Consider the following 24,714-nt stretch of genomic DNA (forward strand, 5'->3'; position numbering starts at 1 on the left):
TATCGCGGTGTCGAGCTCCGCCTCATGAGACGAAGGCTTGCTGAGACCCACGCCAGACACGCAGATGATTGGTGAAAGTAGATGTCGCTCACGGGACCGGACGTCGCCGTTGGATAGCAAGCCGAAGGGGCTGGTCCTCCCGCTCCCTGAGGTGGGCGGGGTCGGACGCTATCCGGGCACCTTGCCAAAACTCCCCGCAGCACCCGGGGGCTTCCATACCGAGAGGCGACGTGAGCACGGTCCAGACTATACTGAGAAGCCTGGTTTTCGCGAGTCAGTCAATGGCACGTGGATACATGGCTAAAGGAAACGGAACAGCAGTTCCTCTGTCCTGCACGTCGCGGGGGCAAGAACACTAAGAAATGGGAAGCAAGGGATAAGATAAAGCGTGCAGCTGATTCCTAGTTGGAAAAAACAAAAATAAAATAACATTCAGCGGTGGTGTTTCTAAATTACACTGTAGACAGTCCATCGATTCCTCTGAGATCACACCGGATGATGGCCACTTGGGCTGTTTGCAGAGTGTACAGTTAAAAAGAAAAAAGCAGAAACAGTAATTATTAGACCAAGTATTAGTATTGTATTTATGCACAATAATAAAAACAGATTTACAAGTTCAACTGGAAATTTAAACATAAGAAGTTTAACAGCTTTTATTATATTAAATAACCAAACACCTTTTATTCCCCAAATTGGTAAAGAATAAATAATATAATTTACAATATGGTACAAAAAATAATCAGGAAGGACAGGCATTCTGCTTTATACATACACTGTATATTTATAATCTATAAAACAAATTCACATCTCAAACAAGCCGAAAACTTTAGATGATATGGCTTAACAATTATTAGAAGAAACAGCAATTCTCTCTGCTTCCCAGAAGCCCGGGAGCAGGCTATCCTGCTACAGAACAGCAGGGCGGGCTGCTGTAGTGCTTCCAGGACTTGCTCCCCTCACACGACATACAAGGTACTGCAGGGTTAGGAGTTTGTCTGACAGCCAGGAAAGATTTGCTCTGGGTTTTTCTTAAGACAAAAGTGCCATGTTTCCTCCTAAATGCACCTGGGATAGATTTCAACGTGAAAAAAAAACAACTGGCAGTTTCCTTCTCCCATTTGTTTCAAGTGTTTTTTATTCTGTGGCCTTTCTTTGCACATGTTTAGATTCAGCGGTGTGACTGAGTTAAAGATGCTATTAAACTGAAGAGACACCACCAGTAATGAGGCTGCGGTACAGAATGGAGAACAGGACTGATGCGGGAAAGCGAGTGGATCAGCCCATGAAAGGGTTCCAAATCCCTCCGCCCTGAGCAAGTACTCTACACCCAGGAGACACAGGGGACCCTCAGCTGGCCTCTCTACCTTCTGAAGAATGGGCTGCTCATCACTGAGTATTCACAATGAAGAAGCAAGACAAAAACAACTGCCTAGAGGCAGGGGCTGTTCAGTCTCACTCTTCAGGGGAGACGAGCCAGCAGAAAGATCCCTGATGACGTCAGTGATGAGGGAAAGCCTTTTCTGAGACTGACCTGGTCTTAATCACAACATACTTCAACACACAAAGGCAGCTACAAGTGCAGACAGAGACGATCACACCTTCCACTGCAAAGGCAGAGGGAGATGCTGGAAATGGGAGGCTTCTCCACTTGGGTCTTTTGAAAAATCCCAGCCTTGAATGCAACAGTTGCCTATTTGTATACATATATAATTATTTAGGCTGGGAGAAAATGCATCCAACTTCTTAATGCTACATGTGACACCATTTTCCCTTATTATGGCAAGCAAACAGTTACAGCTGTCTGGTTGCTAGAGAAGCAGCATTCTCTGAATCATGTCAGCTTCACAGGTGAGAAGAGTCAATCCTCGCCTCGGGAACCCACCTCCCCACTGCAGACACTGGCCAGTCAGCTACCCCCACAAGGAGTCTATGCGAGAGACGCAGGTGGGAGGTGCTGCTGAGTAAAGGGTTGACAAAGGCTGATCCAAATCTCCAGGGCTTTCCTCATGCTAGACATCACCAGGTGACAGGTACTGACCTCCCCACCAACCGCCTCGGGGCGCCCCCTGATGGATGAACAGCCTGGGTCTCTATGGTCCCCAGCGCGGGGCATGCTGCCACTGGGCACTGCCCCCACCATGGGTGCAGTAATGTGACTTGGCATCGCTGGTCCCAGACAGTGGGGAAAGGAGAAAACTGGTAGTGGCCTAACCTCAGCCCAGCCCACTGTAGATCTAGCAGAGTCAGATGCCCAGAGACAGACCTGATATTGTTTGGCTCGATAAGGTGCTAACTTCAAGAAGCTGATACACTGATCACAAAACACAAGGTAATTTAGAGAGACTGGGGACTCAAATACTGCTGTCTGTCTCCCTTCACAAAGTGGTGCCACGCCCCTTTCTTTCAGACCTCCAGGGGCTTGGGACTCTTCTCACGAGCCCAGAGTAGCTGCCTACACAGGTTTTTCCTCTGATGTCTGTGCCCAGATCCAGAGCTGAAAGAGGGAGACCCCTGGCAGGCCGGAGCCCTGGGAAAGCTCAAGACGCAGGAGGGAGCTGGGGAGGCAGTGCGATCAAGTGGCCTCTCCTCAGGCACATGCTGAGGACCCTCCGCTCTGCCTTGCATACTGGCTCAACTCGTCTCAAGGGCAGGGGAGGAGCCAGAGAGGCCAGGCTGGCTGGGAAGGCTGCAGGTCCCCAGCGAGCTGGGGGGAGGCGAGGGGACAAACACAAACAAGGGTGGGCTGGGCCAGATTCAAGAAGCCACACTGCCTGCAGCTGCCAGGTGGAGGGTGGGCAGCGGATGGGTTGGGAGTCCAGCACCACAGCACTGGCGCCTGCCCACAAGGGGTGTACCTGGAGGGCAGTCTGCACCTTGGGCCCACCGAGTCTGAGAAGGCAGAGAAGCCCCATTAGCTCCACTGGGGAAAACTTGGACACTGGACTCCCTGCTGGTCACCCAAGGCAGCACAAGGAGCACACCAGAGGGAGGTGGATTCGGCACACTGACTGCGCCTGATGTCTGATCCCTACCTGGATTCCGGAAGGGACAGAAAGAAGGAAGAGAAACAGAAAACCATGAGGCAAAGTGCAAGCAAAGGACTGTATACGTGCACTTGGGCATACTCTGCACTGACGTCCACAAGAGGAAGAGAGAACTTCTCCTGCAAAGGGCATCTGTCTAAGACGCCAGGGAGGAAGGTGTCAGAGAGTCAAGGTCATCAGGAAGGTCTAATCTGTAGTCAAAAGAGTGCTCAGGGATCCCCCAGTGAGAGAAACAATGTCTCAGGTCACCGAGAAGAAACCTGCAGATGGATGCGGGGAAGAAACCAACTGAGCAGGGACCTGTTCTTCCAATGTCTCCACCGTCTAATTCATTTTAAAATACAAGCAAAACATTTTCTGACCAGCTTAGCAGGAAGTCCACACAGCCCACAGCAAGACATGATTCTCTTCCCTGTCCTGTTGAGTCAGCCAGGACAAAAGCCCAGATGAGGGAAGCACTAGGTAGGACCAGGATTTCTGGAGAGACGGCACTCGCTACACTGCCCAGGACCCTCTGCTGCCCTGTGACTGGAGTGTCCCCTGCAGTGTCCGCTGTGTCACGGTGCAAACACCAGGCAGAGCCAGGCCACACCCAGCTGTCCTCCGGCTGCAGAGAGGACCACTGGAGCATGGCAAGGGTTTGGCAGAGAAGGCAGCAACAACCTGGAGCCTCCCTGCAGAGAGCAGGAAGTCACAGCTCCCCAAGCCAGAACAACGAAAGCCAGGCCCAACGCTCCTTCCTCTTGAAAAGAAAACCCCTAAACATCCAACACAACTGCCAAGGTGGAAGTATGGGCACTGTACAGGCCCTGACCCATGCCCCTGCCACGGGTGGCTCAATGCCACAGCCACAGCCGATGCTGCCCCTGCCAGACTCTGCATGTCCTGGCCCCTCTCCTTGGCCGGCAGGACGGGGCTGTGTGCACGTCACACGTCCTGGGTGCAGAAATGCCTCTGCTCAGACTGTCTCCAGGAAGTCCCAACTTGACCTGCGTTTCCTCCCGTCTGAAGACAGTTCCCCTGGACACTTGAGGACCACCAACCCCGTCCACCACCCTCGCAGCCCCCAGCTGCCCCCACCACGAGGCACTGTCACTGGGACAGGTCCGTGACTGGGGGGCCACCTCCCCCGCTGTCAAACAAAGCCTCCCGGCGGCCAGGCTCGGCGATGGACAGCTCCTGGGCCAGGTCGTTGAAGCGGGAGATGTAGTCGACGCTGTTCTCGTTCATCATGCACACCAGCTGCGAGTCCACAACCTGCGGGGACGGGGAGGCCTGTCAGCAGGTGGCTGGACACCACGGCCAGACTGCAGTGCGTGTCCCTCCATGGTGAGGGTCAGAGTCCCCCCAGGAGCCACATCACAACCGCAGGGTCGTCACTGTGAACCTCACTCTGTGAACAAGTGCCACTGCCCGGCAGTCGGGTCAGAGTGGCAGGACCCCACCCACATGAGACTTCTGGGAGGATGGTCAGTGGCCAGAGGGGCAGAAAGGGAGCAGCAGCTTGGTTCTACTCCAAGGCTGCCTGGAGGAGGTGCAAGTGGAGGAGGGAGTTTGCGTGGGTATGCGTGACACAGGCGTTCTGAGGCAGGGTGTGCGCAGAAGTGCAGGAGTGAGCTGTGTAAAGACCTGAGGGAAACATGCCTGCAAGAAGGGACAGCAAGTGCAGAGGCCCTGTGGGAGCAGCCAGCTGTTCAAGAATCAGCAAAGATGGTGGAGGAGACAGCGAGTGAGGCAGAGTGGAGGTGGAGACCCGAGTGTACAGTGGGGCCTCCAGCATCAGGATGGGGTCCTGCGGGCAGAGCTGGTCCCGGCTAGACCAGACAGTCGGCCACACGAGGACGGGGACTCTGACCAGTCTGCTCAGGGCCTGCAGCAGTGCCCAGCCCCAAGAGGCCCCACTCGGCACTCTGCTCAGGGGCCTGGCAAATCTGGGGTGGGGGCCAGTGCTCAGACTCAGGTTGAGGACAGGCACTCACCTCAGCGACATCGGCTAGGGACCGGGACACAAAGGAGTCTCGCGAGTTCCCGTCCAGCAGGCTGGGGCCCAGCAGGGAGGTGCCGCTGCTGGTCCCGACAGGGGTAGGCAGCATTTTCCGGCTCTTCTCCGGGGAGATGAAGCTCGCTGCACAAAGGAGGGAGGGGCCTGAGCAGCTGGGCCCGGGCCCCCCAGGCAACCCGGTGCTGCGGCTGGAGGTGTCAGGCCACACCTGCCCTGCCGTGCGTGGGGAGCCCTGCAGGGCCCACCGCAGCCCGGGGGTTTGCCGTGCCCAAAGCACAGCCACCACGCCCACCTCCATGCAACTCCAGGCTTGCGATCTCCCTTTGACGTGGGCTCTGCACTGCTCCCTGGGACTTTCTGAGCAGAGAACTCGTGAGAGGACTAGCCCCCAGTGCCACCCAAACCAGAGCCCCCGTCTGTTCTGGGCTGCCAGGTGTCACGCCCTCCCTGGTGCTGGCTTGGCTTGCCAGGGTCCAGCCTGCCCTGCTCCGAGCCTGGTGCACACCCTGGCCACGCTCGACAAATGCAAAGTGTGCGGGTCCCAGACCTGCCACGGGAGCGCCTCTGGGTAGGAGATGGAAGCTGGTGGGTCTTCTAACACCTCCTTCCCAACATCCGAGCACCCAACGCTGGGGCTGTCCAGATGCCAGCTCTGTGCATCCCAGTGTCCCTAGACTCACCAAACAAGCTGCTCAGTGACGAGTCCGTGGGGTCGCTAGGGCACCACTGGGGGTCGTGGGTGGGAGAGGCGATCCAGTCTGGCTGGGGGCTGCTGGACGGGGAGGGCAGGCTCTTGGAACTGTCGCTGCCATTCAGTTTTGCTGGAGAGAGAGGAACTCCTTCACCTGTCGACCAAAGTTTGGGGTCAGACACCACGTGGGGTGAATGGCTGAGGGAGCACAGCATGTCCAGCTGAGCTGGGAGGCCCAGGACCCAACTAGGGCCCCCCAACAGCCGGGACACACACCCATCATCAGACATGGACACTGGCCACAACAGAGGCGGCCTGTGCTGAGGTGGCACCTGAGCCCTCTTGCTGCTGCCGACAGCAGCCCTGCAAGCTGCCTGGTGTCCCCAAGGCCCCAGGGAAGGGAACACACTCAAAGGGGCTGGTCACTGGCCCATGGTGACGTGCTGCCAGCTGCTGACTCAGCTCTGAATCCATGGCTGGCCTCGACCAGTAGGTGCCAACCACACTGCCTTCTGTGGCACCATCTCCGGGAGCTGGGGAGCCAAAGCCCAAAGGTACCAGCCCAACGCCCCCTAGAACCTGCCAGCCAATAGGCATCACCCCAGTTCAGAGCCGGTGAGGAGATGGCCTGCCTGATCCCCAGGCCAGAGACGCCACGTTAGCCCCTCTGTATCCCAAAGCCCGGGCAGTTACTCCAGACCACCATGGCTCAGGTCCCGCCCGCAAGGGCCTTGTATGCCAGTGCCGCCCCCACCAAGGCTGGCGGTGCCTCAAAGATGCAGAGGCTCAACGACCAGAAGAAGAGCTGAGCCGGACAACAAGGTGCCTAGAGGCGGCAGTCAGGCGGGAGGTCAGGTCCCCAAGGGAACTGAGTCTGGCAGGCCGGCAGCAGCGCCTGTGGCTCACCATACTGGCCGGAGCTGATGGCAATCTCGATGATGGAGTCACTGATGTGTGTGGCGGGCTCTCCCTGCGAGAGCACGTCCTCGGGGGGGCCGGGCAGTGAGATGTCCAGCAGGGCAGAGACGTTAGGCGGGGAGAGCCGGGTGCTGGAGGCCTCCGATGGGGGCAGCGGTGTGGAGAGCCCATTGTGGACAGGGGCCTTGGACAGCTCAGACAAGGAGAGAACAGGTGGATTCTGTGGAGACAAGGCACTGTTGAGACACGACGCAACAGGCAGCCATATCGAGGAATGAAAGCCAACCAGGCCCCGCAGAGCAGTGACTGAGGACGAGGACAGCAAGAGAGACAGAGACCCCACACTCTCCCACCAGGAAACACCCCTGGGGAATCACTGCCCCCAGAAGCCCTGGAGGACCACAGAGTTGAGGGGCCAGGCCAACATGGCCTGGATCTGCTTCCACACCCAGCTGAGAACTCTTCTCCCTGGCCCAGAAAACTTAAGACCCTGAAGGACTGTGTCTCAATCAGCCAACTTGCAGAGGGAAGTTGGCAGCCTGAAATGGGAGCCACGTGTGCATGATCTAGGCAGGTGCAGGGGGGCACGGCCACTGGGCATCATGGAGAGGGGGAAGTCCAGGCCCATGAGCAGGACCACGAGGTGGGACTTGGCGCTCCCTGGGGTATGGGGCAGCTACTTTGCTCAGCAGTCAGCAGTACACTCTACCTGGAAACCGTCGGCCACCGGCTCCTGCCTCGAGGGGACGCTGATGAATGGGTCGCTTGTGGCCTATAGCAACACAAGGAGGACGCCGGTGAGTGCCGGCCAGCCAGTGCCAGGCTGCCGTGGGGAAGCCGCTCCAGCCCACAGCCCCTCACAGGCAGAACACAGACTGAGGGATGGAAGCCGCTCCCGGGGGCAAGACAGCCCGCTGCTTTCAGAGCGCGCCCCCCGCACCGCCCCACACTGAAGACCGTCTGTGAGTCCACAGCCAACTTGCCACAGCAAGAGGTCCAGCTCATAGTACCCAGGCGGGGCTGGCTCTGCGGTCCTAAGGGGCCGCCTGCAGAGCAGGGGGCCAAGGCAGCGCCTGAGTGGCCTCGAGTCCTGGGTTCATCACCCGCTCTGTATCCGTCCATGGCTCGCCCACTGCGCCATGTGGCCTCACTCAGGCCCTGGCCTCCCTGTTCAGTGACCTCCTCCCTCCAGAGCAGAGCTGGAGTCCCACACCACCTCAGCCTGTGGCTGTGACTCTCAGGGACTGGACCCTAACGTGCCACCTCTGGAGCTGGTGGCAGCGTGGAGAAGCCCTCTACACACACTCACTCCTACGGCGGGGAGTGGGTCTCCATTCTGGTGGGGGCCAGTGGAGTCTGGCCCCGTGACAGCCGCTGTCACCTCATCTGAAGACAGCGGGGCGATGCCGGACAAGCCATCCGTGTCCAGGACTGGCAGGGGGCTCCCAGGGATGATGCCAGCACTTTTAGCTGCTAGGTCGATAGCACCTGGAGAAGGAGCAACATGCAAGCCTCTGTTCCCGTGACACCCGACGCCCACACAGAGGGGACCCCCACATGCAGGCCTCGTGTACACGTCAGGCAGAGTCGCAGACTTACTGGCCAGGGGGCCCGGGGCCTGTGGGGGGAGGACCTTGGGCACAATCGGCCGGGACACAGCTGCTTTGGCCAGGGAGGACTGGACGGGCCGGAAGGAGCCTCTCCCTGTGAGGATGTGAGCGGAGGCAGACATGTCAGCCGCACAGGCCAACAGCTGCTGGGCATGCAGCAGGGCTGCACACACTCCCCTTCCCAACCAGTCTCCTGCACGGCCATGGTCCCGACCACAGAGCTGAGCCGAGCTGGAAACCACTTAATGTCCTAACACTTGCCAACTTGAGGAGGTCAGCGGTCACAGAGGGCCCCAATGGGCAGAAAGCACTGTTGCCTATGACAGCGGCATCACTGCGCCTCCTGGGGCTGCTGAATGGCTGTGGTCATGGCTGTCGTCCCCAGGAATAGCCCTTTAACGGTGGCTATTCCCTGAGCTGAGTCACAGACTCCTCTGAGATGGTCAGAGCCTCAGACCTAGGGCCAAAATTCTGTCTCTTCCACCTGGCTCCTTCCTGGCAGGCATTCTGCCATTGAAAAGTAGGTGTGAGAAAAAGCCATTGACTGCTGTCTGGGTCTTGGGAAATGAAGACCGATAGGATAAAGCATGGAATACGTGCTTCACTGAAGGAATCTCACTGCTTAAGATTCACTTCAAAGAGCAGGGGCCCCTCTGAGCTTGGGGGAGCACGGAGTGTGAGTTATACACCCTACGGACTCACGTACCCCACTAAACGCCTGAAGACCTCATGGACAGGGTGGACAAGAGACCCTTCTCTAAAGTGAATTGAGCACAGCACCCCATCCAGGGCCATGAGAGCCCACCTGGGGAGGAAACTGCCTGCAAACCACTGTTCAGCAGTAAACAGCTGCCTGCCCACACCACTGCCTGGGCCCACTGCCCCCTGCAGCTGCACCCTGTGTGTGCGTTGATAGAATGGACCCAGGAAAGCCTGGAAGGTAACTCAGAGAGCCATGGGGACAGACGCCTGTGATTCCCCAAGTCAGGGTTGCGAGGAAAGGAAAGCTTCCTGAGGAGCCACGGTGCCCACCTGTCACAGAGGAATTCGACAGGATGGAGAAGGAGCAGACGTTGTGGGACTGGTTTTCAGATGGCCTCGGAAGCAGCGTCCTCTGTGGAGGGAAAACAGGCAGAGTGACCACCACCGGCTGCGAGAAGCAGGCTCATCGCTGACGCTGCCGGCTGTCGATGTGAAACGCTGACAGAGTGTGTCAGCCAGGGAGGCTGGAGGCGTGACAGGTCTGTGTGCACAGCAGGGCCTCCCTGGGCAATGCCAGGCACCTTGAGCCGGTGCGCTGACTGTCCATGAGGTGAGAGGCCCCGGATCCCTGGCCAGCCTTGCACCTCTTTGAAAGGGCCAGGCAGTAGAACCTGCAGGCTCTGGCCGCGTGGTGTCTGTTATGGCTACTTGTGTCCACCCTGGTGCTGTGAAAGCAGCCATGCACAGCAGGGCCGTGTGCCAGCGAAACTTTTACAAAAACCGTTAAGTGAAGGAACCACAAATGAAGTGTGATTCCATTTATGTGAAATGCTCAGAACAGGCAGCTCCCAAGAGACAGGAAGTGGCTCCAGGGTTGGGAGGGAGCAGTGCAGGTAACAGGTCGAGGTTCTGTTTGGGGCATGAGGGGGCTGCATAACCCCATGAACATACTAAAACCCTGAACTGTACACTTTAAATGGGCAGGCTTCCTAAGTATCAATAAAGCTGTTGACAAACAATACAAAATAGCCACAGGCAGGCCGCAAGGGTGTCCTGGCTGAGATGCTGGGCTGCAGCGCATCCTCCAAGCCAGGAAGTGCGCTCCCTCATCCAGGGCGGAGGGTCTATGTATTTAACCAAATACATTAAAAATTAAACACCCCAATGTTATATCAGGGTGCACAAAAAACATGGGGCACTTGGAATACATCTTCCTTTCTGAGGTCTATGATGCAATCCCTCATTCCTAAATAAATTAATTCCAAAAGAGGAACAGATTTCTGCATCTAGTAAAAGGAGAACCTTGCATTAATTCACAAACATTCATCCATTTCCAAGCCTACAGTTCTTTCAGCGTCATCTCCTTAATCTGTCACCTCCACGTAAAAATGCCCCCTTTCTCCTGTGCCTCTCACACCCGGCTCTCCCCTGTGGGTCTGCAGGCCGCATCCACGGGTGCTCCCAGCTTCATGACGACAAGCCCAGGAGAGGTCTGGCCTCTGGCCAACCCATAAACCTTGCCAACTGCTTCCACTGACGTGTTTATAAATAGATGTTCTGAGAGCCTCAAATATAGTCCAATCTCAGACATTCTTGGAACCCAAATCCCTAAAACTTTCTGTCTTTTCTCTAAGCAATTTTCATGCTGTGCTGAATCTACCTTTATTTTCAGGTACAGTTACGATCACTGTGACTTCCCTGGTGGCTCAGATGGTAAAGCCTCTGTCTACAATGTGAGAGACCTGGGTTCAATCCCTGGGTTGGGAAGATTCCCTGGAGAAGGAAATGGTAACCCACTCCAGTACTCTTTGCCTTGAAAATCCCACGGACGGAGGAGCTTGGGTCAGGCTACTATCCATGGGGTCGCAAAGAGTCGGGCACGACTGAACGACTTCACTTTCTTTCTTTACAGTCGCTGTGACTACTCTCTCTGTCCTAATTATTAATGAGGAGGAGGAAAGAACAAGGACTTCCCCACTTCACAGGGTAAACCTGAAACCCAGGAGGACACAAGCGTGTTCTGAGCAGCCTGGCCGGCGGGACGGGCCAGCCCTCAAGGAGGCGTGCAGGTGGGCGGGGTGCTGACCTGGACCACCAGCGGCTTCCGCAGGTGCCGGTTCCGCAGCTTCCTGGGCTTTGGCAGGAAGAAGTCCGACTGCATCTGCGGGGAGACAGTGCTGGGCTGAGTGCGCCCTGTCCGCGCTTGGGCGGCCTGGCAGCCGGGGGTGGGGGGCGGGGGGCGGGCCCACTTACGCTGATAGAGCTCAGGTGCTGCCGGAATGTCAGCTCTGTCTCCTTGTTGGGAAAGAAGAGCTTTCCATGCCGGCTGTTGGGTGGCAACGTTGTTGGGACAGCAAAAAGGCCACCGTCTGAATCGCTGCTGCCCGTGCTGGTGGGACTGGCCACCAAGAGGGGCCTTGGAGGGTTTCTCAGACCTGGAGACGGAGAAGGGAGATGGCAGCAGTGCTCCCGGAGCAGCACCACCAGTGCAGAGGCGCGTCCACCGGGAAGAAGGTCGGAAAGGGGTTCTTAACGACCCTATCTGCTGTCCGTGAGAAATCTCCTGTATATCCATCTGTCCTCTCAGAAGCTGCTTTTCTTCTCCTCTCCCTGAAATTCTGGTCCTCACCAAGTAAGCACATCAGAGCTTTCCTTGACCTCTGCTGACCTCAGTGGAAGGGGAGATGCACCTTCCAAGTCATCCAGTCTAGACCAGAGGTCAGCAAATGCTCTCTGGACACGGCCAGACAAGAAGTCAGCCTTGAGCACATGGTCTCTGCTGAACTCAGCACAAAAGCAGCCACAGACAACCTGTGAGCCAGTGGCAGTGTAAATAAAATAAAACTTTATTTACAACTTTATTTAAATAAAGTTTACAATAAAACTTTATTTACAACCAGCAAGCTATGGACCATGATCCACTGATCCTCTTGGTCTTAGTCTGATTATACAGAAGAAAGGCCCAAAAATAAAAGGACAAAATATTTATGAACTACTATTTGGGGACTCCAGGCTTCCCACACGGCACGGCAGTAAAGAATCTGCCTGCCCATGCAGGATACTCAAGAGATGCGGTTTCAATTTCTGGGTCAGATGATCCCCTGAAGGAGGAAATGGTCAACCACTCTAGTATTCTTGCCTAGAAAATGCCATGGACAGAGGAGCCTGGTGGGCTACAGTCCATGGGGTCGCAAAAGTTGGCCATGACTGAGCAACTTAACAACATTTGGGGACTCTGCTCACTGCTTTCATCACAGCTGCTGCTGCAGCTTATTTCATGGAAGAGATGGGTTCCCTTTCTTTGTTCTTTATTTGCAAATCTGTGAGGCTAAATCGACACACACAGTCCAGAGACCGTATTTTCCCAATGCCTGTCAGGATTCTAGAACTGCAGGTGCCTTGGGCCAGAAGCATCCTCAATCAAGGAAAAATGTGGATATTTAAGAGTTCACAGAATCACAAAACTGAAGCCCAGAGAGAAGGTGGAGAAGACCATACAGCCTACCTGCTGGCACCACCCTGGTTCAACTCTGATGAACGTGCCTCTGCCCTGAGGACAACAGGCTCAGAGTCTGTGGCTGCCCCACAGGGGGCCACGGCCAGAGAAGGACCAACACCAGGAGGGGAACAGAAAACACGGACGGCAGGAGAAGGGAGCCTGACCCTCCACCAGTGTCGCTCTTTAGAATCGTGCAAAGTGAACAATGCCAGCCACAACGACGTTTTTTTTTCCTAATAAAAACAGCAAGTAAATCGACGCCTTAGGGAAACGGGTTTTCTCTCTCCTGGGGTTTTATGTGCCACATAACCGAATAAGAGACCCTGAACAATTACTTCCCAGACACAACTGTGGACCAGCAGGTAGGCCAGTCTTGCTTTCCAAGATTTGTGTTCAGCTGGTGGGGAATCCCTTAACTGAAGGCCTCATTATTCTATTATTTCAGAGGAAAAGAAAAGCAGCCTTTCTAAGACCCAGAGAGAACCAGCCCTCCTCAGGCTCTAAACCACCAGCAGCAGGACAGAGGCTCCTGGTGACCTCAGAAGGCAAGTCCCCCACATCTCCTGTCAGCTCCCACACCCAGTACCCCAGGGCTTTTATGTTGGGCCCTGCTCTCCCCTCCCTGTGAGGCGGTGGTGATTTCTCTACCTGCATGCCATCCACCAGCCTGTAGCCAACACAGTGGAGCCCCAGGCCCCTGCAGGCCCAGGGCCGCATGTGGCCATCCGAGCCTCACCTGAGGAGCAAGGTATGGAGCTGGGCGAGAAGGCCTTGCTGTGGCGGAGGGCAGCCTGGTTTCGGGGGCAGCGTGGGCTGCGGGAGCTGACGGTCACTACTTTTCCTGGCGGCGTGGTTGACTGCTCCTCCTGGGCGGGCCTCACGGAGGCTGTGGAGCCAGTGTTCGTCTCTGGAGCCTGGGACAGAAAAGGGCAATGACATTGGCAAACTCAGCACATGGATGATGCTTCTGGAGCAAGTGCCCGGGACAGAGGCACAGAAATACACTTGAGCGTGGAGGAACAGCAGAGGGTCAGAGATCACACGCCGTGACACATGGTCAGTGCCCCAGGCCCCCAGGGAAACAGCCGCTGTCCTCTGAGAGCCCTCTGCCTTCACTGCCATGGTGGCACAGACAGGCTGTACCCTGCAGTGACAGGAGGGGATGCCGAGCAGCAAGCCACAGGGACTCACCTTCTTAAAGCCTCTTCTGTGAGTCAGAGAAAGGAAACACAAGAGTAATTTCTAAAGCTAAACACAAGCACAGCCAAAGAGCCCTCTGCGGAGACAAAACCCCCACCTCAGGGGTTTCGTGGGCCTGCCTGAGGCCACGGCTCCTGCCGGCCTGGCTGCCATCAAGTGCCCGGGCCCCCACCACACAGGCACCCCTTCTGCTCACCACGCCTGTGACTTCACCCCCCGGCCCCCAGCACCACTGCTCTCCTGCCAGGAGAGCTGGCTTTACTTTTCCGGCCCATGTGGGGGCTCTGCTCGCTGGCCTCAGCAAGGTCCACCCAGCAGACTGCCCTTTCCCAGGGCCATCACAGCCACTGCTCCTCAATCAGGAGCCTGGTGAGGAACTCCAGACCACTCCAACCAGCTACCTCCCAAGGAGCTGCCCACCAGGTCCCCGGGCCACACTCCACCCAGCCCAGCCCCTACCCAGCTCTGCTCCCTGCACCCCGGCTGTGCCCCCACCGTCCCCCCAGGAAGGCCTTTTCCAAGCACACTGAAACCTGCCCTGTTCCCAGCTCCATGCCACGCTGCCCCCACACCCATCCAAGGCTCGTCCCCATGGCCCACGCTGCCCCCACACCCATCCAAGGCTCGTCCCCATGGCCCACACGCTCAGGCACAGCAGCCTCCCCACAGCCAGGCACAGCGCAGCCTGTGTGAGCCCTGTGGGACAGGACAAAGGCCTGTACCACAGGGCACTGGGCCCTGCGTGCACCCCACCCCACTCCAGGGAACCACAGGCCAGCCCCAGACCAGCTCCTCTGGGAGGCCCTGGGCCCGACCACCTGCCCCAAGGCCGATCCCTCCTCTCTGGACCCCACTTACCAGCCGGGGGTTGACCTCGGTGGAGATGAGCTTCAGCAGGCAGCTGAGGAGGCGCTGCTTGTGGAAGGTGGCGGGCTGGGGGCCGGCGTGGGGGCCTGAGGCCTCTGGGCCCAGCACCGCCAGCCAGTCGTACTCCAGCTGCAGCTTGCTGGGCTTGCCCATCATGAGGTAGACTTCAGCCAGCGTGAGGCTCTCAGAGGTCTGCAGGTTCCAGCCCTCCTCGCGCAGCTGCTGGGCCAGCCGGCTGGCTGGGACGTCCTTCGGAGGCTTGGTGGCAGGCTGGCCCTGAGGCGGAGGGTCCAAGGGGCTCACCTTCTCCTGAGGCTCCTCTGCAGGCGTGTCCAGCAAGTCTTTAGTGCAGACGTCTGGCTGGAACCCGGGGCTGGAGTGAGGCTCCAGGCCGGGCGGGCCACGGACAGGGGATGGGGCCCTGGTCCGGGTGAGGTCGGCCCCCTCTGCACTTCGGGCCTCCGGGGACGGCCAGGCCGTGGGCCGTGGGTCCACATGGCGGCCCTGCTCGGGAATGATGAGGTCCTGGCAGGACTTCATGTAGCGGGGGAAGGGGTCCAGCAGGGACAGCTCGTCCTCCAGATCCGGGAGCTGGCCGCAGGCACAAGCTGGCGCCCCGGGCTCTCGGGCAGGGCCGTCCCCGCCCTCTGCAGCGGCAACCGCTGGGGTCTTCTCAAGCCGTCCCCCAGCATCCTGCAGCCCCGGAGGGAGCCTGTCGGAGGCATCTGGGCTGCTGAAACTTGCGGCAGCCCCCTCCCCAGGGGCACTTTCTGGGGAACTCTCCCCGGAGCTCTGTGAGGCATCGGTGGAGGGAGGGGGCCGTCCCCCAGACTTGGCCTCGGAAATGGCCCTCGGACACTTCAGCTGGCCCCTGGCTGTGCCCTGCCCACTCTGGATGCCCAGGATCTGGGCCGGGGGCAGCGTGTGGGTGTCCCTGGCACTCTGCTTGCACCGGCCGCCCTCCTGCCAGTGCACCGTGCAGAAGGCCTTGGAATGCACCACGCGGGCCACGCCTGGCAGCGGCGTCAGCGTGCAGTTCTCTCCTGGAAACAAGTGCAGCGCCACCTTCTCCTGCGTCGGCTCCGAGAATGAGTCCTGCAACTGCCGCTCCTCCAGCGTCTTCCGCTGAGCGCACCGTCAAGGATCCAACCGTGGCAGTTCGCACCCCCAGGCTACTGGGACTCAGGGAGATAGACGGGGCACTTCCTTCTGTAGGGGCCCCACACCCATCACCCGCCCTCTGGGCTGGGGACTGTGCAGCACATGAAGATGGAGAGCTGACCTCAGTCATTTCCCTCAACCTGCTGGCAGGGGTGCCTTGGCCACAGCCCGTGGGCCACACAGCAGCCATTCAGGCATAGAGGGCCATTATGACAAGAGTTCTCACACTGTGAGGAAGCCACAAAGGGGGCTCAGACCTCAAGCCCAGAGGATGAAGGGCTGTGGGTTTTAGTTCTGTTCCACACCAGCCCATGGCCCAAATGCTACACCACAGGGCTCTGCTGCAAAGCCAGGACTGAGACGGAGATGCCCCCAAGTCTCAGGCAGCAGGTGCTGCGGGGTCCCAGGGTTGCTTCAGTAAGAAAAAGATACGATTCTCACTTCATGAAGTGCCCACTTCTGCTTCAGGAACTCAATGAGGCTGGAGACCTTCCGATGTAGCTCCACAATCATCCTGCACAGAATGACAGACAGAGGCAGGGGCTGGGACGTGCGGGGCCTTCTGGGAGTCCTGGAGGCTGTGGTGGCAAGACGCTGCCATGATCTCAAGGCCCGAGCCACAGTGTCCCTGCAGAGCCCCTGGCTCTTTTCCTAACACCAACCCTTTAAATGGAGAAAACTGGAGGCCCATGTGAAACTGCAAGAAAAAGTAAGAGAACCCAAGCGCCCCTTACAGGACGAGGCCTCAACCAGGACAGGGCCTGGCACAATGGTCCTCCCCTACCAGCTCCTTCAGGCGTCAGAGTGGGTCCAGCCTTAATGAAGCCCAAGAAAATAAAAATATGTATGGAAGGAATGAAGTCCTGACCCAGGCTACGACACAGATGAACCCTGAGACCACGATGCTCACTGAGAGAGGTCAGACAGAAAGGACCCACGTACAGTTTCTGCTGACGTTAAACGTCCAGCACTGGTGAATCTACAAGGACCAGTGCAGGGAGGCCAGTGGAAGGGACGGGGGGATGGAGAGTGAGTGTTAGGTGGGCATGGGGTTCCCTCTTGGGGGATGAAAATTTCTGCGACTTGAGAGAGGTTACGGCTATACAACACTGTGAAGGTGCCCAATGCCCTGAACTGGGGGCCTTTAAAAGAGCTCGCAGTTAATCTACAAGATAATGAGGACTGGAGAATGACCCACTCCTGAGTGCCTGGTGCATAGCCAGACACACATCAGAGACACGGAAGGAGAAAATAGGGAGCAGGTCTCAGGGAAAGAGGAGGGAAGACCCTGAAGCTGTTGGCCTGTGACCACGTGATGTGTCCACACCCGCGTTCAACCTGCAAAACCCCAGCCAGCGACGCAAATGCAGCTCTGGAGTCTGAGGACCACGCGCCGAGGCAGCCCTCACACTACCCTCAGGTGGAGCTGGGGCACCAGGGGCGGCTGCTGCTCCCCCAGGGGCCCCTCTAGCCCTGTCCCTTGCAGCTCACTCCCCTCCAAACGTCGAGTGCCTCACCTGAGCCGGGGGTTCTGGGCGAGGCTCTGCACGCGGGCCCAGGCGTGGTTGTTCCGTGGCTGCAGCTCCACAGGGACTCTCAGGGGCAAGCGCACTGGCTTCTGGTCCTCTTCGTCACTCAGGCCTGCGACAGGAAGGGGCTTTAGAGCCGTCTGTTCAGGTACAGACGGACCTCGATGATAAGGTGAAGCTCTTGGTCGGACGGCTAAGGTGCCCAAAGAAGAGGAGGGGCAAGCAGCCCTGGGGAACGCTGGAGGGGGTAGGGCGAGGAGTGGCCCTACATCTGCCACAGCCACCACATGCCCGCTGTGCCAGGCCCCAGCCCGGCCACAGGAGACTCGCCCTGACACCTCTGATGCACCATCTCAGGACGGTTGGGGCTTCAGAGCTGAACTAGATGCCTGAGTGGACACATCACTGTGCCTGGAGTCACGGTCCAGGAGCGATCACCCAGGCTCGGCTGCCACGGGACGTTTTCAGCTCAGGCTGGAAATCACTAAACGTAGCCATCCAGCAAGCCTCCCTGACGGAAACGGGTCCTCAATGCCCGGCCTGGCCCGTCCCAGCGGAGCTGCGTCTGACATACCATCAGGGTCACAGAGTTTCTTCAGGGCGCGGCACATGGGTGCTTTGATCCGCAGGTTCCTCCCTTTGTACCGGACTGTGGTGGCCCTGGGAGAGGGATTGAAGGAGCGCTGAGGCCTCAGAGTAGAGTCACTCCCACTCTGTGCAGTGATGGAGGGCCCCAGCCGAGCACCCAGCCTGGCCTCCGGGGGTTCTGCTCAGCCCCATGAGAGGGCCCCTGCAGAAGCTCCCAGAGTTGCGGGCAGATGGACGTCACATGACAGACGACAAGGCTGGCTCTGGACCTCTCTTGAGCAGGCAGCACGCCACAAAGGGGGTGCCCACCGCTCATGACACACCCTGCCCTGCTGCCTGGCCACGAGCACCCGCCACTGCCCACCCAACAGCCTGCTCCCAGAGGTGGGGAGGGCCGCCCCGCCCCCGCCCCAGAGCAGATGGGCTCACCCACCTCTACGTGACCTCTCAATCCACCCCACCTCTGCCCATCAGGAACGTCACCCATGCCTCTGCAAACCACACTGGGGGTCGAGTGGAATCTGGGGCCCTGGAAGCCAGCAGGTGGGGGTGCTACATGCTTGTGCTCCCCGCACTGGCCTGCAGCGGGCCCAGGTTCAGTGGGGCCTGCCCTACACGTCATAGCTGTGGGTGACTCTCCTTCTGAACACTGCTGTGGCAGCAATTTATACAATGTTCAAATTACATAAATACTACTACTAACTAATTAAAGAAAAATAAAAGCCACAAAAAATAGCTCTCTCTGAAAACACATTTGGTACGCTTTGGCAATACTCAATAAAGGTAGACTGTCTTCAAGACTGCAGCCAAACAAGGTAGGCCAGACAATCACGAAAGATTGGGGGTGATCAGGAAGGTCCCTGCAGCCTCTATGTTCTTGCTCCACTTGAAAACAGGAAATCACAAATGACGCGTCTTGGCTAGAACTTCCAAATAAAACCACCCCAAGACTCCATGGAGCAAGCCCCTAAGAAAAGGCATCGGCCAGCCACCCAATGGTTGGTGAACAAACAAAGGTTTATGTTTTACAAAAGGGTCAAGGCTGATATCTACTGCTTTTATGACTGCTTTTTTACCTATTTAAAAAATTGAACTACAATATTGTGTTAGTTTCAGAAGCATAGTAAAAAGATTAGGTCATACGTGTATATATTCTTTTCTGGTTCTCACAAGATTTCACTATTACAAGATCCTGAACACAGTTCCCTCTGCTACACAGTAACTCCATGTTTCTTTGTTTTACATATGGTACTGTGTATCTGCTAACCCCCAACTCTTAACTCATCCCTCCACCCCCTTACCCTCTGGTAACCACAAGTTTGTTTTCTACATCTATGAATCTGTTTCGTAAATAAGTTTATTTGTATTATTTTTTAGATTCCACCAATGGACATGAGTTTGGGCAAACTCCAGGAGATGGTGAAGGACAGGGAAGCCTGGCGTGCTGCAGGCCATGGGGTTGAAAAGTTGGACACAACTGAGTGACTGAAAAACAGCATCAGTTTGCCTATATTCTCTGCTAGGAGCTTTATAGTGCTGTGTCTTGTATTTACGTTTTTAAGCCATTTTGAGTTTGGTTTTGTATATGGTGTGAAGGTGTGCTTTAACTTCATTGGTTTACATGTGACCAACTGTCCAGCTGTCCCAATACCACTTGCTGAAGAGACTGTCTTCTTGCCATTGTGTACTCTTGCCTCCTTTCTCAAATGTGAATGGACCATAGGCATGTGTGTTTATTTCTGGGCTCTCCATTCTCTCCCATTGATCCAAAGGTCTGTCTTTACAAGAAGACCACATGCAGTTTTGATTACTGTAGCTTTGTAGCATTGTCTGAAGTCTGGGAGGGTTGTGCCTCTAGCTTTGCTCTTTTCCCTCAGGATTGCTTTGGCAATTCTGGGTCTTTTCGGTTTCATACAAATTTTAGGATTGCTTGTTCTCATTCGGTGAAAAACATCATGGGTAATTTCAAAGAGATCACGTTAAATCTACAAATTGCTTTGTCCAGTACAGCCATGTTAACTATATTAATTCTTCCACTCCAAGGGCATTGGATATCTTTCCATTTCCTTGAATCACCTTTGATTTCCTTTATCGGTGTTTCATAGTTTTCAACATAGACATTTTTCACCTCCCTGTTCAAGTTTTGGAGAAGGAAATGGCAACCTACTCCAATGTTTTTGCCTAGAGAATCCCACAGAATTGGACACGACTGAAGCGACTTAGCAGCAGCAGCAAGTCAGGTTTATTTCTAAAATTTTAATTTTTTTTCATGTGATTTCAAGCACAATTTACTCTTTATACCCTTGACCTTAACCAAAGGCTGAGAAGCTATTTTTACTCTCTTTCTGGTATTTCAGCGTAAAGAAATGCCACGGATTTGTGTATTAATCTCGTGCCCTACTATGTTACTGAATTCTCTTTGTAAGTTTGGGTGGCTTTTGCGTGGAGTCTTTAGGGTTTTCTATATAGAGTCATGTCATCTGCATATGATGACAACTTTACCTCTTCCCTTCCAGTCTGGATGCCTTGTCTTTTTCCTGACTGTCGTGGCTATGAGTTCCAATACTTTGTTAAATAGATGATGACAGTAGGATCCTTGTCTTCTTCCAGAAGTTGACAGAAAGGCTTTCAGCTTCTCATCGTTCAGCATTATGTTGGCTATAGGTCTGTCAAGAATAGTTTTTATTATGTTGAAATGTTTCCTCCACACCTACTTTGGTGAGAGTCAATGCTTTTTCTGCATCTATTTGAGATGACTGCATGGTCTTTTCTTCTGCTGATGTGGTTCATCACGTTGACTGACTCACATGTGTTGAACCATCCTAGGGACTCTGGGACAAATCCATCTTGATTGCAGCATATGATCTTTTATATATGTTGTTGGATTTGGCTTGCTAATATTGTGCTGAGAGTTTTCCATCTGTTTGTTTGTTTTTTTAGTTTTCATCTTTTCTCTTTGATCTTCCCTTCACTCAGTCGTGTCCGACTCTTTGCGACCCCATGGACAGTAGCCTACCAGGCTCCACCGTCCATGGGATTTTCCAGGCAAGAATACTGGAGTGGGCTGCCATTTCCTTCTCCAAGAGTTTTCCATCTGAATTCATCAAAGATACTGGCCGGTCATCATTTTTGGTATTGGCCTGGATTTGTATCAGGCTGATGGTACATTCACAGATTGACTTTGGAGGAAACACTTTGGTGTTTCCTCCCCTCAGCCTTCTGGAAGAGTATGAGAAGGATTAATATACGTTCTTCGTATGTTTGGCAGAATTCTCCAAGTGAAGCCATCTGTTTTCACGGAGCTTTTTTTTTTTTTAATTTTTATTGGAAGTTTCTGCTGTACAGAAAGTGAATCAGTTATATTATCTATACACACAAATGCTGCTGCTGCAGATTAGTCTCTTCAGTTGTGTCCAACTCTGTGCAACCCTACGGACTGCAGCCTGCCAGGCTCCTCTGTCCGTGGGATTCTCTAGGCAAGAGTACTGGAGTGGGTTGCCATTCCCCCCTACTTCAGGTGATCTTCCCAACCCAGGGATTGAACCCAGGTGTCCTGCATTCCAGACAGATTCTTTACTGCTGACCCACCAGGGAAGCCCATATATATACATACACACATACTTTCTTTTTAAAATTTCCTTCCTATTTAAGTCACCACAACAATGCATTGAATTCCCTATGCCATACAGTAGGTTCTCACCAGTTATCTATTTTACACATATGAAGAGAGTTTTTAAATTACAGATTCTGTTTCACTTCCAGTGACTGGTCTATTCAAATTATGCTTCCTTTTGATTCAGTTTTGATGGGCTGTTACAGCTAGGTTGTTCATTTTGTTGGTATGTAACTTTTCATATGCTTATTTAACTTATATGCAGAGTACATCATGAGAAACGCTGGGCTGGATGAAGCACAAACTAGAATCAAGACTGCTGGGAGAAATACCAATAACCTCAGATATGCAGATGACGCCACCCTTATGGCAGAAAGTGAAGAAGAACTAAACAGCCTCTTGATTAAAGTGAAAGAGGAGAGTGAGAAAGTTGAAGTTCAACATTCAGAAAACAAAGATCATGGTATCTGGTCCCATCACTTCATAGTGAATAGATGGGAAAATTGTGCAAACAGTGGCACACTGTTTTTTCGGGCTCCAAAATCACTGCAGATGGTGAGTATGGCCATGAAATTAAAAGATGCTTGCTCCATGGAATAAAAGTTATGACCAACCTAGACAGCATATTAAAAAGCAGAGACATTACTTTGCCAACAAAGGTCCTTTAGTGAAAGTTTTGGTTTTTCCAGTAGTTATGCATGGATGTGAGAGTTGGACTATAAAGAAAGGTGAGTGCTGAGGAATTGATGCTTTTGAAATGTGGTGCTGGAGAAGACTCTTGAGAGTCCCTTGGACTGCAAGGAGATCCAACCAGTCCATCCTAAAGGAAAGCAGTCCTGAATATTCATTGGAAGGACTGATGGTGAAGCGGAAACTCCAATATTTTGGCCACCTGCTGCGAAGAACTGACTCATTGGAAAAGACCCTGCTGCTGGGAAAGATTGAAGGCAGGAGGAGAAGGGGACAAGAGGATGAGATTGTTGGATGGCATCACCAACTCAATGGACATGAGTTTGAGTACAAATTACAGGAGTTGGTGATGGACAGGGAGGCCTGGTGTACTGCAGTCAATCCATGGGGTTGCAAAGAGCTGGACACTACTGAGCAACTGAACTGAACTTTTCATGATATTTTCTAATGATTTTTTTTAATATTTCTGAGGTGTCAGTTGCCATTTCTTCTCTATTCTTACCTCATTTGGATCATCTCTTTATTCTTCTTGGTGAGCCTGGCTAGAGATTTATCAATATTTTTGTCCTTTTAAAATCCCAACTCTTGGTTTTATTGATTTTTTTTCCTATTGTTTAATTTCTGTTTATGTCCTCTCTGATCTTTATTCTGCTGACTTCACGTTTTGTTTGTTCTTCTTTCTCTAGTTCTTTTAGTGGTAGGTTTTGGTTTACTGGGTTTTTTTCTTGTTTTTTTTTTGACAAGGGCCTGTAGGGCTATGAACTTTTCAGGACTGCTTCTGCTATACCCATGGACTTCATATGGTTGTGTTTTCACTGCCTTTTGTCTCTAGTTTTTTTTCTCTTTGATTTCATCTCTGAGCTATTGATGATTTTTAGTAGCACACTGTTTACTCTGTATGTAATCATTTTTTCATTTCCGTTTCTGTGGTTGATTTCTAATTTCATGCAGTTGTGATCAGAAGGTGCTGGAAATAATTTGTTCTCTTAACCGTGTTGAGATTTGTTCTATGTCCTAGTATGTGGTCTATCCTAGAGAATGTTCCATGGATACTTATAAAGAATGTATATTCTGGGTTTTTTTCAATGTAGTGTCCTGTAGCTATCAATTAGGTCTAACTGTTCTCTTGTGTCATTTAGGATCTCTGTTGCCTCACTGATTTTCTCTCTAGAAAACATGTCTATTGCTGTCAGTGCCGTGTTAAAGTCTCCTACTATTTCTGCATTCCCATCAATTTCTCCCTTTGTGTCTGTTAGTACTTGGTTTTTCACTTTTTTGTTTCTGGCTGTGCTGGGTATGCATTTCCGTATGTGAGCTTTCTCCAGCTGCAGTGCAAGGGCTTCATGTTGCAATGCACAGACTACCCTTATTGCAGAGCACGAGTTCTAGAGAACATGGGCTCAGTAGTTGCAGCATGTGGGATCTTAGATACCGAACCAGGGACTGAACCAGGGCCATGGCAGTGAAAGCACCAAGTCTTAACCACTGGACCGCGAAGAATTCCCTATCGCTTTTAACACCTATTTTGTCTGATATGAGTACTGTGACTTCCATTTTCTCATCATTTCTCATATGAAATATCTTTTTCCATCCATTCACTTTCAATCTCTGTTTCTTTCCCTCTAAAGTGGATCTCTTATAGGTAGCCTATTGTAAGTTCTTTTATATTATCCCACCTGACACTTTGTATCTTTTGATCATTTAGTTCATTGACATTTAAAGCAACTACTGATAAGTATGTATTTATTGCCATTTAAATCTTATTTTCCAGTTAATTTTATATTTCTTTTTGGTGTTGCTTTGCACTTTTCATTTTCCCTTTTGTGGCCTGATGGGTTTTTTTGGTCTCATTCTTGAGTTCCTTTCTATTTGGTTTTGGTAAATCTACTCCTTGTTTTTGATTTGTGGTTACCTTGGTTCTCAAATATGTGAACCCAGAAATGTATCTACCAGCTTTACACTGGAAGTCATATATATTCAAATACATTCCAAAAGATCTACACTTTCTTATTCCCCTGCCTGACATTTTGTGATTTTGAGGTCTGGTCTTACATCTTCATGTTTATCTTTTGCTGTTCATTGTAGTTATAATCACTTTCACAGAATTTATTTTTTTAAATCTATATACTGGCTTATCTAAAGTGATCTTTAGTCCTTTAAATAGATTTCTCTTTCTTATTGTGATATTTCCCTTTCCTACAGACTCCTACTTCTCTTTTTATTTAGAAAGGACCTCTCACTATTCCTTTTAGGATAGGTTTAGTATCACAAACACTAAAGTCCTTTAGTGTTTGCTTGTCTGTGAAGTTTGCTCTCCTTCAGCTCCAAATGATCATCTTGCTGGGTTGAGTATCCTAGATGGAAGGTTTTTCCCTATCAGGACTCTGAATTTATTTTGCCACTCCGTTCTAGGCTGGGCCATTTCTGTAGGGAAATCAGCTGATAGCCTTGTGGGGGTTTTTTCCTAACTGACTCTTTGTTTTTCTCTTGTTGCCTTTAGAATCCTCTCTTTATCTTTTGTCATGATGTGCCCTGGAGTAGGTCTGTTTGGGTTCTTGTTGTTTGGGACTCTCTGTGCTTCTGGTCTCTTGAAAACTGTT

General features: G+C 53.3%; 1 protein-coding gene across 3 annotated transcripts in view; it reads right to left on the minus strand.

The window, feature by feature from the left end:
- Positions 1–557: 557 nt before the first annotated feature.
- Positions 558–24,714, minus strand: part of CRAMP1 (cramped chromatin regulator homolog 1) — a 45,095-nt gene continuing 20,938 nt past the window's right edge. For 2 of the 3 annotated variants that reach the window (XM_025275288.2, XM_044935933.1), the window contains exons 7-21: positions 17,798–17,883; positions 17,212–17,335; positions 16,127–16,208; positions 14,525–15,658; positions 13,203–13,380; positions 11,221–11,402; positions 11,054–11,128; positions 9,298–9,379; positions 8,255–8,359; positions 7,965–8,143; positions 7,365–7,427; positions 6,644–6,875; positions 5,727–5,891; positions 5,024–5,169; positions 558–4,301 (exon numbers count right to left, since the gene is read on the minus strand). In XM_025275288.2, coding sequence (XP_025131073.2) covers positions 4,137–4,301; positions 5,024–5,169; positions 5,727–5,891; positions 6,644–6,875; positions 7,365–7,427; positions 7,965–8,143; positions 8,255–8,359; positions 9,298–9,379; positions 11,054–11,128; positions 11,221–11,402; positions 13,203–13,380; positions 14,525–15,658; positions 16,127–16,208; positions 17,212–17,335; positions 17,798–17,883 — 2,998 coding nt within the window. In that variant the 3' untranslated portion in view covers positions 558–4,136. The remainder of the gene's footprint in view (positions 4,302–5,023; positions 5,170–5,726; positions 5,892–6,643; positions 6,876–7,364; positions 7,428–7,964; positions 8,144–8,254; positions 8,360–9,297; positions 9,380–11,053; positions 11,129–11,220; positions 11,403–13,202; positions 13,381–14,524; positions 15,659–16,126; positions 16,209–17,211; positions 17,336–17,797; positions 17,884–24,714) is intronic. The other variant, XM_025275289.2, reaches the window with a different exon arrangement.

The sequence above is a fragment of the Bubalus bubalis genome, chromosome 24 (genome assembly GCF_019923935.1).
Source record: "Bubalus bubalis isolate 160015118507 breed Murrah chromosome 24, NDDB_SH_1, whole genome shotgun sequence".
NCBI classification, from domain to species: domain Eukaryota; kingdom Metazoa; phylum Chordata; class Mammalia; order Artiodactyla; family Bovidae; genus Bubalus; species Bubalus bubalis.